Here is a 14036-nt window from a genome sequence, read left to right as displayed (position 1 = left end):
GGACCATGCGGCAAAAAAGACTGAGGATATGACGTCGGTCATGCGCATTAGTACCCTGACGTACTGACGCCAGTCTAATGCGCCCTGACCGACGTCAGCCATATACTCTGGTATTCGGGCCGACTGGACAGCGGACTACCCCAATAGTTAGGACTGCAGCAATGTGGAATGAAGAACATCATAACTTTACCCAGTAATGGAGAAAAAAAAAAACACACTTGTCTGTGGTAATAGCCTCCCACCTGGCCAGGAAAAGTGCCCACCTTTCCTAACAAGGGGTAAATCGGGCTGAGGACAGGGAGGGATGCTACGGGGGTAGTTAAGGGATTGTGCCACCGAAGAATGACCCCCCAGCTGTAGGTTCCCTTTCGGATTTAAAACAGCATCTTTACCTATGGAGTTTCCTTTGTTTGTGAACTGTCCTAGGACCCCTTGTAATGAAGGGGGTAGACTTAGTTCCTATAGTATCTATGAAATTAGGAGTGTGTCTGTAGTGTTTGATGGTCTTACCTTGGTCTGAGAGGTTTGAACAGACTGGCCGCCTCTGGGCCAAACAGTACATCTTTGTCCAAAGGTGAACCTAGAATTTTTGATTTGAAATCCTCAGGTATAGGCCGACTGCGAAGCCATGCATGTCGGCAGATAGCAGATCCAGCAGCAGCTGCCCTAGAACAAACATCCCCAGCATTGTAACTGCACTTTGTTGTGTCTGACAATCTGAATGGCTTGCAAATGTAAAATCTACATCTGATGCTTAGAATCAGCTGTAGGAGGTTACAAGATAACTTTCTTCAAGGAGCCAAGAACAGATCAAATACTTAAGCTTTCAATTCTGGCAATTAATAGTGCTAAAAACAAGGGTGGCATAGGTTTAGAGGGCTTACCCGAAGAGACAGAGAAACTGCACAGTGGTCTGCCATTGGGTTCTTACAAAGATATATATCAGTCTGGTCTTTAGGAGATGGTAGTTGACAATCAGGTGCAGAAAAGGTGAACCGAAAGACATCCTGGAAAGCCTCAAGGTCAGGTGAACCGAAAGACATCCTGGAAAGCCTCAAGGTCAGGTTGGATTGGGAAGGGACAGGGTAACTATCTCCAAGAGGGTGCAATACCTCTTCTGAGCATCACAGATCTACATGGGATTACCAAAGAGTTTTATGTTCTACACAGTCTCCCCCAAAATAAGCTTCCTCAATAAGGGATTAGGTAAAAAGGAGTCCCCTTTGGAGGAGGAGGTGATTATTCTTCTCAGCTGCATTCTCCAGGGCAAGTCAGCCAATGCTAATCCTCAGAACAGGAAACCAGTGTAGGGTTTACAGACGTAGCTTGTGGTTGCAGAGACCCAAAGAAGGGAGGTTTCAAGGACATAATGGTTTTGAATAAGCAAATCCATCCGTTCTCTCTCTAGCTGCCAAGGGGGCGGCAACATGTTTAATTTTTTTTCTTTTAAGGCATAATGTCCAGCTGGATGAGACGCAGCAGGTCCCTACAGTACAAAACTTAGACCCAAGAGTTTTTGAGACAAATAATTTCAAGACAGAGCAAGATATGATAGTGTCCTGGGCCTACACAAAAAGGACACTGTATGCAAGCTACCTACCACTCTGGCACATGCCCCCCCCCCCTCAGCTGACATCTACAACTTTAACAAAATATCATAAGATAAAAAGAAAGGGTCCCAACAAAGCACTTATTTGGATAAGCATATGAACCAAAGGTACCAACGTCCAAACGAACAATCTGACGGATGCATGACCTGCATTAGGGCTGGTGGTGAGATAGTCTAAAGATCCACACTCGTATGTCTGTCTTTATAAACAAACGCATACAAGTTAAGGTCATACGTCGAAAGTACGACCTACAGAAGGTAAAGCTTTGGCACCCTACTTAGAAGTCAGCTGTTAGGTTATCTGTAAAAAATTTAAGCATTTCATCAACGGACTAAAACTGGACTGATATCCCCACAGCTGGAATGCAAGCAAAAAATGTGCGTTTTTTTTCTACTGATACTTTTACAATTTATAAAGTAATTAAATTGCACGTGAAACAGTCTCATTAGTTTAAGTGACCGACACTTGCTACAGTGTGTGTGCATATACAATCACACGTGCATTTTATAAAGACATTCACACACCTAATGTTACAAACATTTGGCGATAAAGGTTTATGCACTGCAGTCAAAGAAATCTTAATCCGCTTACTGTTTTTGTGCTCCTCTATTTTCAGGTGCTTTTTTTTGGCCACTTAACTGTTGAATTTCTGCATTTTTGCCCATTTCCAATTGTTGGCCGTTAGATTTACTGTTCAACTTCATTTAATGCACTTTGGGCTTCATTTTAGTGGTTCAAAGTTAAAAAAGTTAGGTTTGCTCTCTAGTGAGTGCAGTGCAGCCTGGTCTCTTCTGTGACAAGAATCACTGAGGAAACCTTACAGTGCACTTGTTGCGACTAGCTAGTGGACTATTTTGCTTGGTTTCTGTGCCCTGTATAGATGCAAGTGCTTAGAATTTCAATTTCCTTATAGAAAGGAAAAAAAAAAAATACCCTTAAGCCTTTCACCATGCAGTTGCTCAACGAGCACCAGGTTTGGTTTAAGAGGGGCACTCTGTTTCACGAGATTAGATCAACACTACTTCAAATCCAACTAGCACCCTAGCAATCTGCTCTCCCTCACAGTGGTTACACAAAGCATAAATTCCCTTGGTACCACACTCCTTGTAATCCACTACATTTGCACCTAAAACCATGGCTATGCACTCTCATACACTCTCTGTAACCAGCTTGACAGAAATGGGCATCCTGAGACAATGTAGAAATAGGCTTGTTTTCTGACCACCACCTAATTCTCAAAAAATGTGATCCAATATATGAAAGATGAAGTAAGGTTCTTACATACTTGCCACTACAAATACTAAACAGCGTCAGAAACATAGATGCATATACACACTAGGACAACCAGACCCACATGTGACAACTGTAATCTACTCAAACCAAAACCCCAAAGGCCTCCCACATGCAGTAATTAAAGTACCTTCAACATTCTCAAACACTGCCAAAGAAATACCTACCACAACACTTTCACCATCAACTCACAGTGTCTCTACATCTAAGCCCATAAAGGAGACCACCACACAATCCAAAATTTTAATCAAATGCTATTGTGAGGCACACAAATGCCCCACTCATCAGGCTGAGCAAGGACAGTCTTACAGTTATTTGCTTATCGGGGGGAGAATCAGTCAAGATTATACATGCGCTCAGATCACTGAACCACAACTAGCAATGCAACTCATAGTCCATATGGGAGTAAATGACTTGAGACACATTTCCAAGGACTATATGAAGGGAGACATGGAATTCTCGGACCACATGTCTCAGGCCAGTATGAGTCTAGCACTGATCAGTATTCTCCAAGGATGATGCCAAAATATAAACAAAAAAATAACTGATTTAATAACTTGCTTAGTTTCTGGTGTCATTCCAATCAGGTACAATATTTGTCAGCCTGGGAGGATATGGTTGACAGGCCATGATGCTCTGCCAGAGATGGTCAGCATCTGTCCCCGCTAGACTTTCAAGCATTGGCTAAAACTTTATCCACCCCCATAGGGACTTTTTAGGTACTACTAACTTGCTAAACTATCCAACATAGCTAAACCAACCAAGAATAATCTAAACATGATGCTGCTCAATGCTAGGAATATTTAAACAAAAAACTCACTGCAAGCTTTCCTAACCCTGAAGAATGCAGATGACTGTGTAGTTAGAGTCATGGTTTTAAGTCTGTGGAAAACAACCCAGCAGTGCAGGGCTATAATGTCTTCCAGACATTTAGACAAATTACTGCACAGGAAGGGACAAAAGGTAGAGGTGCCTCAACTTGCATCAAAAACAATCACACCTCAAGGCTGATCAAGCAGTATGCTGCACGTGAGCTCGTCCACATACAATTCACCATTAGCAAAATCTCAGACCATACCTCTGCAAACTAGAAGTCCCCCTCTACAAACCAGAAAACCCATACCTCTTAAATGATCTCAAGACAATCTCCATTCAGTCCAGCATCAGTCATGGGTGACCAACTACCACATTATAAAGTGAAATTATGCACAACCTCAAACTTGCAGGCAGACTCCTGGAAAATTTCTGTCCTGTCATCAAATGGACATTTCACAAGGAGGATACTGTGTATTTGCAAATAATTGCATTTAGTTTTGATTTTCCCAGAGTGTAAATCCTTTTCCCCACAGGTCATTAAAAACCAAAGATCCTTGAAAAGATTCTGTTAAAGGACTTGGATGAAAAGGAATTTTGTAGGGGACTTGCAAAATGGTATGTGACCTACCAAAAAAGTACTACTGCTTAAAGTTTTTATTTACAATATTGCAATAAATTCTGTTTTTTGGAACTTAACCTGGTGCATGCTAGCTGTTTTACTTCTTAGCTTGATTTAAACCTAGAGCAATAGGTTTGGGAAGGGGACAAAAGTGTTCAGCCAACTTATTTTTACCCACGTGTGAATACATAACTGATAATAGAAATTATACTTCTGTTCAATTGTTCTGACAACTCCTGTTCAAGACAGAAAATGCCAAGAATGGCCTACATGACGCACGTCAATGCAAGGAAAAAGTGTGTATGTGTGGACAGATATTTTGTTTGAATTAAATAAGAGCCACTTAAAAGAAAAATGGAGGAAAGGTAACAATTAAAAAAAGTCATGCCATCAATGAGGCAACAAACCATAAAAGCAGCCCGGCAAAATTTCTATCAAAGATTTACACCATGGAAAATGACTGCAGGGCAGTAATGATGTGCTGTGATACAGAAAAGGGGATGATGTGAAGGAGGCCTAAAAAGTTTTAACTGTTAAGCAGTCCTAATGCCTCAAGCTTAAGTCCTGCCAGGCTGTCAGAATTTGACCTCTTATCACAGCAGTCATTCATTATTAACTGCGACTCTTGATATAAGATACTTCAACCAAGACTACTTGATTGTAAAAAGATGGCTCAGTGCTTGATCTCAGCTGTATCTTTGGCACATTATTGTAGTTTGAACCACTGGTTCAGACTGCAGCTAAAAAAGGGCACTGAAGCAAATCATCTGTCTTGTAAACAAACAAATATTGGCTAAAAGCCTTTACTATACAAAGCTTAGTTTAATTCCAGGCCATATAGCTGAGTAAGTTAAGGAGGCAAGCTACAGCCTGTTATCAATTCTGCAAGTCAGCTTAACCAAACCAATGCTCCCAGCTTAACCCAGATAAGCACCTGTACCCCAATGTGTGTAACCTGGTGATTAACAAAAATCAAGAAAGCCAGGTCATGGGAGAAACCTGGTAGCCAATCCGTGAAGAGCTGCTTTCCTAAAAAAGGGAAATCCTCTCATATGTGAAACTGCATGATGCAAACAAGAGCATGAAGGATTTAGACTGCATGCTGTAAGAAACTACAAAATGTCACTGCCTACCTGTATCATCTTGAGAAAGTCACTTAACCAGAGAATATTCTCAGGCAGAGTCTGAAAATGGTCCATGGAGATCAGTGCTCTACTCCAGTTAACAAATACAAGTAAAATAAGATAAAATTGCCCAGTCTTCCAAAACAACAGTGCAACCTTTCCTCGCTTGCTCAAAATGTTTAGAGCTGCAGGGTAAACATCTCTTAAATAAGGAATCCCAAGTATTTCAAGCATATACATTTCAGAGTCCACCAGCAATGAAGATATTGCCCCATCAAAGATGATGCTGATAAGATTGGCTAAAAAGTACTGTTGGCTCCCAGTCTGACTCCTACACTAGTTAACCCATCTCATTCTAAACCCATTTACAGAACCTTATTCTGCAACCATCTAATAAATGCGACCAAAAATCCATGAGAGGGAAAAATCTCAAGTCGTCTTAAACCATCTCTTATCCTCTATTTATAAGCCTTCAACATAAGCCAGTTCTCCAATATATCCAAAAATGGTACACACTGTGCCATTACTAACCAGTTAAAGTTCAATTCTACAGACCCACACAAATAAATGGCCATTTTTCTTAACACACTTCATCACACCCATAATTATGCTTCTAAAGTGCCATTTACAAAAGTTCTACAACTGGATTCCTGAACCCCAAACATAGCAACACATTAATCTGCTTCTGTTTTTAACAGCAAGGATTTGTTCCATTTTTTTTTGTAATTCTGTTAACTATACACACTGTCAAAGAAGAAACTTTAGAAACAGACTCCAAGATGCAGGGAATAAAGCCTTGCAACCCAAGAGCAACAGCAACTGGCAATGACGAAGTGAACAAACACTGGATTTCTCATCCAAAGGGAAGTGAGGCGATCTGGCCTGTCACACCACCAGCAGCTATCAAAAGAAAAGGTGCACAGCAAGCAGTGTATGTGCAGGGAACATGTGCTCATTTCTGCAAACCTGAATTCACTCAGTAGCCTTCAGAGTGAATGTGTGGAAGTATACAGGTACCCGAGGGGGGACACCCTTGAGTAAAATGAGCATTTATCAGTAACCACTGGAGGGATTATGGTCTTAATCAGAAAAAAATGGATCACCACCATAAATGTTTTCACATGGGACATTTAATTCTTGCCACCCGCATGCCAGGACAAAAAGTAAACTGCCATAAAGGTTAATCTTCACTGGAGAGAAGACACCATTAAGGAGAGGGGGGTGTGTGCTATTTTTGTTCAGGTGGGCAAGTGGTACAAACAAGCGGGATTTAGGAAGAAATTGGGGGAAAATAACATTTCCATTAAAACTTAAGGATGATTAATAAAAGCTAAGGCTGATTAATACAAGCTATTAAATTACCAATTCAAACGTATCAAAATTCCTTTGGTATCTTGTCAATACAGTATCCACAACCAAAGTAAATATGAACCACATATCAGTCTTCAATAGAAGAAAATCATCTACACAGCAAATAAAAAATAGTAACTAGAAAGGAGAGATATTTAGCTTTTACACTGGCCACATTCAAATAGACCTAAATATAAAAAGGTCTGGTCATTTTAGAGCTTACCTGTACTCGCGTTCCTGTAAAATTTCAACAGGATCAAGGCCTCTAGGTTTCTGAACTGGGGTGATTCGGTTTTGCTTCTGATGAAGCTGTACCATGGGAGCAGGCTGTGCTGGCTGACCAGGCGACTGGGTCTGGGGTGGCATCACGGGAGAGGCAGCTGGAGGTACCACTGGAGGTGCTGGAGAAGGGCGCCCAGTAGTCTGAGGAGGAATTAGTTTCTGAGGTGCACTAGTTGGGGCTGCAGCATTTGCCATTGGTCCTGTACAAAAAGTCAGAGGATAACCAGAATAGATTCACTCAAGAGAATCGTGCGTTTGTCACAGTTCCACAAAATCACAAGTACCTATTAATACAACACTTAAAATTCAACCACCTAATTTGTTCTAGACAATAAAATGATATTCTGGGGAAAACTGATGCTTTGGTGCTTATTACAAACTTTCCCACAGAGGAAGCCCATTTCCCCACCCCCAAAACCACTATACACTAAAATAGAAACCACTATTTCTCTACATAACTGAATTTTGACTGATCTTAAAATTCATGGTGAAGGATAATACTGCTGGTAATTAAAGGAGGACAGTGTCTGTCTGGCACTTGTGAAAGCTTCCCACCTCAGGGTAATGACGACCAACTGGTAAGTCTTTCTAAATGTACATACCTATTTCAAGGTACCAAAGCCAACAATGATGTGGGCCATCCAGGCAGTAAGAAGCCTGTAAGAATCTCTTGCCTCCCTGGGTCTTTGCCCTTGCAAAAGCAACAAGAGTGGAAGTGAAACGTACGCATTCCAGTTACTACTTAATGAGAAACCAATTCAAATGGTTGTGAACAACCAAACATTAAATAGTTTATAGGCTTTCTTACAGAGAGGCAAGCCCCCTTTCCAGTGACCTGAACTTACAAATTGCAACTCCAAAGCCACACAAACATGGAGAAGGGAAAATCCCCAAAAACAGAGGAATCACTGCAAAGGCACAGAAAAAAAATGGACAGTCAGCAACATACCACCTCTCAACCTGGAAATCTGGACAAAGGCCCATGAAAAGTAGATACAACGGGCCAAAAATCCATATGCTGATTAACACAATTTGCACACATAATTATGTAACCTGCCCACCCCAGTGGAATTGTGGGATACCAACATTTAAAGACAAATTGAACAGACAAAATATTAACAAAATATGACCTCTCCTATATTGTTTAGTATTTTCTAACCTGAAGTTGATTATATTTAACATGTTACAGTTCATTTGCATGATAAGTGCTACTGCAAGTGGAACAGGGTTAGACAAAGGTTTCCAAGTTCCTTCCCCAGACCAACACTGCTGAGAAAAAAAAAGTTAATTTTAAATCACGACTGATGAAACAACTCCTAAACTGTTTATCTTCCACTTCTAAAAAATGTCTATCTTTTGCATTGATGACTATATGACAAACCTAGCAAATAACACAAGTATACTGCTACACCCCTTATTGGTCAACTTTAAAGAGACATGAATCTTACTGCCGTGACCAAAATCCATCAATTGCATAAATGCATACACTCATGCATTCACACAGACTCGGTCATGCCCCTAGAGGCACACAGATACACATCCACATATATACACACATTAATCTGCCCCTCCCCACACACATTTGCAGAACTCTCATGCACAAGTATTCTCATACTAGAGAGTGGATGGGGACTGCTTTCTATGGTAGCCAATTGCAAATTAGTAGCCACAGACATTTGTTGGATACAGAGCACATGGCTAGTTAGCATTAGCTGTCACACAGATTGCCAAATTAGCATGCAGCTTTACCCATGAGACCTCTCTCAGATATGGCTGCCACAAGGCAAGAACATCAGCAATAGAGCAGTGTCTGAATTTGATAGGCTTAGTGGGATGTGGAAACCTCCAGAGTTAAGGCTTCTGTATTGTGGTATGCCTTTCTTTATCACTGGGTTGGCAACTCACTAACTGGAGAAAGGCCAAGATGGCAAAATGGAACGGTTTCAAAACTAAGATAAGATATAACCAAACTATAAATAAATCCTGACATCTCAACACTCCTAAAGTGCATCAAATAATTCACTGATATTACTAGAAAATTTAAAAAGTTGCATGAATCTAAAGTACAAAAACACCTATGAGACACTGTATTCATTAAAAAAAAACACGATGGAAACTACCTGAAGTCCTGCTCAGCAGACATTCTCAGTTCATTGAAAAGAGAAACAGTAGTTCAACCTTAAAAGACAGTCAAGAATGGATAATTGGCATACATGGGGTGACTGGGTCTGATTTAAATAATTACTTAGCCTAGCTTTGTAGAGCAGAGGGATGGAGTCCTGGCTATGACCCAGGCAACTTGATTTTGATTAGTGTTCTTGTTAATAAGTGAAGACTTGAAATATTTATACATCTTAAAATGAATTAGTTCCGAGTAATCTGTCATTACTTCTACATCTTGCAGTATCATTTAAAACAAGCCTTTACTTAAACTACACATTTCCCTTCATGTACATTTACGCTTTATGTATGACATTGCATAAAACAGTTTGCAAGGTGAAAGTACAGTTATCGGATTACTTTTGTTTTTGTCCCGAAAAGAAAGGGACCAAGGTTTGTCACCAGAAGGGCTCCCTTGAGGCTGCTGTAAAGACAATTACTTGGAAGTAAACATTATCACCTTCTCAAACTCTCTTCGATGACCAGTAACAAAATATACTGAAACTGATGTGCATTCCGATAACATTATGACATCTGAGTGATCCAATGCAATCATCACAGCGAGGTAACAGAAAATGCTGTGAAACAGCTTGAATGGAAAAATAACAATTTTATTAAGTCTTTACTCCCTTTTTCTGAACAATTTTTATCATGACATTTTCAAAACTGAAAACAAAAATTTACACAGAAGGTAAAATGTTTTGCACACAACAGAAACCAGTGTGGTACTACTGGCCACCATTTGTAAGCACGCTTAGTGCCTCACACATCTAAACTGATGGTCTTCAGATAGGTTATGTGACTAATTGTAAGCTATGGGACAAGATCAAAGAATCCTTTATCAGTCAAACTCTGACAAGATCTGCATGTTCCAATATGGTCAATTTAAGATGCCAGTCAGATTTAGACCCACTCAATGGAATTCTGCCTGCTTCAGGAAATTAGCATAGCTTGCACTTGTTTAGAATTAATAAAATTAATTTTAGCTACAGCACAGGCAGAAGGTCGCCACCTGTCACTTGGAAATGACAACTACACCCAAGCAATCACTGTAAGAAGCTGCCAAAAATAAAAGCCACTTTCTCACTGAAGGAACATCATATAAAAATGCACTAATTGATTCCAACATCCAGCACATCACACAAAAATCATTTACATTTTCTTTAAAAAATATAAAGCACAAACAGTTTTACCTTAATTTTTTCCAAGTCTGTATTTTTCATTAATAAATATTTGTTTCTCCACTATCAATTGCTACATTTTAAACAAAAAAGCCTGGGAAATTTGGAAATTAAAGGGGCCACTCAGGAATTCTTCATACCCCACTATTTTGCCCTTAAAACTGGTAAATACCAAGGAAGTCAATACCTTGGGCATGAGCCCAAATAGAGAATCTCTGCCATTTGCTGGAATAAATCTTCCTAGTCGAAGACTTATGAGAAGAGGATAAAATGTGCACCACCTCAGGTGAAAAACAAAGTCTGACTAACGATGGAAGTGCAGTAGCCAGGCTGTCAACCTGAGGGTCCATAGGGAGGGATGGAACGGTCCCGACATGTGTCAGTAGGTCTGGTACTGGGTCCAGAATCCAAGGACTGTCCACAGCGAATGGATGGAGAAAGGAGAACCAGACCTGGCGAGGCCAGTGTGGGGCAATTAGAATCATCTTGCTTCCCAAGGATATGACTTTCTGAAATCACTCTTGGTAACACAGGAAATAGAGGGAAAGCATAGAGCAGACTGGAGGGCCAATCGTGGACTAGAGCATCCCTGGGTGACTCTCCCTGTGGGGGGGAATCAGGGTGAAGTAGTTGTTGCATTAGGCATTCAGGGGATTGGCAGAAAGACCGCAGCAAGGCTGACCCCACCTGCTGAAAATCAGTTCCACAACCAGACGGTTCAGGGACCACTCGTAAAGCATCAGAATAGCTCTGCTCAGCCTGTCTGCTATCACATTGGCCTTCCCCGGAAAGTGCGTTGCCACTAGAAAATGTTTGGAAGACACTGCCCACTGCCACACTCGCATGGCCTCTCTGCACAGTGGGTAAGATCTGGTTCCTCCTTGGTTTAGATACCACACAATGGACATGTTGCCCGAGTGTATTGCAATCTTCCCCAGAGGAAGAGAGCTCTGAAGTGCCCACAACACCAGTAACACCGCTCTCCTCTCCAAGACATTGATGTGCAGATGTACCTCGTGATCTTGCCACGTGCCTTGGACCGTCCTGCCAAGATAATGCCCCCCCCACCCCATCTGGGAGGCGTACGTGGTCACCGTGGCGACAGGTGACGGAGGAACGGTTTCCCCTCGTCCAGATTGGTGGAGCACAGCCACCAACGGAGATCCTGTTTGCACTGGTCTGTGAGTAGGATCTGGTGGGAAAGGGGGAGTTTTTGGAGAGACCATTGGGCAAAGAGGAGCCATTGAAGAAGCCTCATGTGTAATCTCGCTAGAGGCACTAACATAATGGTAGCTGCCATGGTGCTCAGAAGCTTAAGAACCCATCTCGCCTGTACTTTCCTGAGGGGTAATAAAACGTGAACCTGATTTTGTAATACTGTGGTCCTGTCGTGGGGCAAGAAGGCCCGCATTTGAACGGTGTCTAGCTCTGCGCCTATAAACGTGACACGCTGCGAGGGCAGCAAGGCAGATTTTTCCCAGTTCAATGTTATTCCTAGTCGTTGACAGATTAATGGTGGCGTCCCTGGCTCGGATGAGTAGAGGTGGGGGCGGTGAGGAGCCAGTTGTCCAGGTACGGAAACACTTTGAATCCTTGACGTCTCAGGTGAGCTGTCACCACCGCCAAACACTTGGTGAACACCCTGGGAGCTGTGGTGAGACGAAAGGGCAGGGCACGAAACTGAAAATGACCGGCTCCCAGCCGGAAGCGTAGGGGACTCCTGGATGCCCTGTCCATTTTGATACAATAGTAAGCATCCTTGAGGTCGATGGAGCACATCCATACTTCTTTTTCCAGCAACGGAAAATGGACTGAAAGGTGACCATTCGGAACTTGGACTTCAGAACGTAGTGGTTTAATCTGCTGAGATCTAGAATGGGTCTCAGGTCCCCTATTCTTATCGGCACCAAAGAAAGTCTTGAGTAAGTCCCTAATCTGATTTGGTCTGAGGGAACAGGTTGGATGACTCCCTTCTTTAGCAGCTTTGAAACCTCTAATGCTGCGTGATCCCTTTGACTGGGTGGAACGTCTGGGATTCTCCTGACTGGAGGGGGGTCTGATGAAAAGGGGATGGCGTAACCTCCGGAAACTATTCGTAATACCCATCGATCCTGGGTGATGCTTTCCCAGGCTTCCGGGTACAACGATATGCGGCCCCTGACTGGCTCCGGAAAAGCACAGTCGGGCAACACATCAGGGATGATGGTAGGAAGAACCGCAAAAGGAATCACGGTCTCCCGAGTTGCGGGGGCCTCCTCTGCCTCTAGGGCGGCGTCTTCCAGAATAACCTCCCCCTCCTCTGCCTCTGGAGGGGGACTCACCTTGTGCGGCCGGGAAAAACTTCTGCGATTTCTTGAACCACAACGTCCCTCCCCTCTGAGCCTTGGGGTAAGGTCTCGAGGGAAGGGAAAAATGGACCCCTACGGCAGACAGGGTCTTTCCCTCTTGCTCACATCTGGTGAGGGTGTCTTTCACTTTGGTCCCAAAGAGCGAGGACCCATCAAAAGGAGCATCAGTGAAGGAAGACTTGAAGGTCTCCGCGAAATGACACAGGCGCATCCAGGCTTGCCTCCTGAGGGCTACTCCCGAACTGGCTGCCCTACTCGCCCCCTCGGCTGCATATGATATGAGCCTCATGGACGAGTTAACAGAATTGAGGGTAGACACCTGGGCGTTAACAGTGTGCGCTATCGCCTCAGGTACGTTACCCGCTAGAGTATCTCCTAACTCCTTGAGGAGATCTCTCTGGAGCAGAGTAAAATGACAGAGGTAATTCATTGACCGTAGGGTGAAGGTCGCTGACGAGAGGGTACACTTCCTGTACCGGTCCATGCTCCCAGACTCCTTGTTAGGAGGATGGACGGAGAAAGAAGACTGCTACTTCCTGCTGTGTGGCTGCCGCCACCACCATGGCATCTACAGAAACCCCTTTGGACAGAAACTCTTTCCCTGGGGGGGGGCAGAAAGAAACTTATTGGACCTTTGGGGTACAGGTTCCACCGAATCAGGATTCTCCCACACCCTTCGACAAATTAAATCCAAGAGTTCAAAAGGTGGAGACACCCAGGAGGCAGAGGGTTGAGCACCAAAGGCCTTGAGGACTACAGACTCCTCCTCAGAGGGGGTTTTGGATGGCCAGTCGCCTCTGTCTCAATATCTCCAGGATGTCGGAGAAAGAGACATCAGAGGATGACTTGGGGGACCCCTCAGACTCCTCGAGGTCGGTATTAGAAGTGAGAGACTCGTCCTGGGAGTCCATGTGCTTCCTCTTGCACGACTTCTTTCTAGGGGGCTCCTCAGGCACAGACTCTGAGGGGCCCTCAAAGTTGGGGACCGCTCATGGGGGTATCCCCAGACCTTTGGGCTCTGCCATCTACAGCTAGGGGGACGTCAGATGCTCTAGCCGGGGTGGAAGGGGACGGAATGACCGATCCGGGTGATGTAACTGACTATCTGGCCAGTGCGTGCTTCACCGATAAATCCTTGAGGGGTATCTGAGCCACCGCAGGAACATCACTCGGAGCGTAACACTCCAGCTCCGAAGACAAGGAAGTGCTCGGAGGAGGAACCATCGACACAAGTATCGGGACAGGCTCCAGAGCTG

General features: G+C 43.3%; 1 protein-coding gene across 1 annotated transcript in view; it reads right to left on the bottom strand.

The window, feature by feature from the left end:
• Positions 1 to 14036, bottom strand: part of LOC122810647 (transcription activator BRG1-like) — a 278989-nt gene that overhangs the window by 150020 nt on the left and 114933 nt on the right. The window contains exon 4 of the mRNA XM_044082220.1: positions 7033 to 7291. Coding sequence (XP_043938155.1) covers positions 7033 to 7291 — 259 coding nt within the window. The remainder of the gene's footprint in view (positions 1 to 7032; positions 7292 to 14036) is intronic.

Source organism: Protopterus annectens, chromosome 9.part0, assembly GCF_019279795.1.
Source record: "Protopterus annectens isolate FY-2018-M chromosome 9.part0, PAN1.0, whole genome shotgun sequence".
NCBI classification, from domain to species: Eukaryota; Metazoa; Chordata; order Ceratodontiformes; family Protopteridae; genus Protopterus; species Protopterus annectens.
The sequence above is the reverse complement of the archived record's forward strand: the minus strand, read 5'-3'. Positions and strand labels throughout refer to the sequence as shown.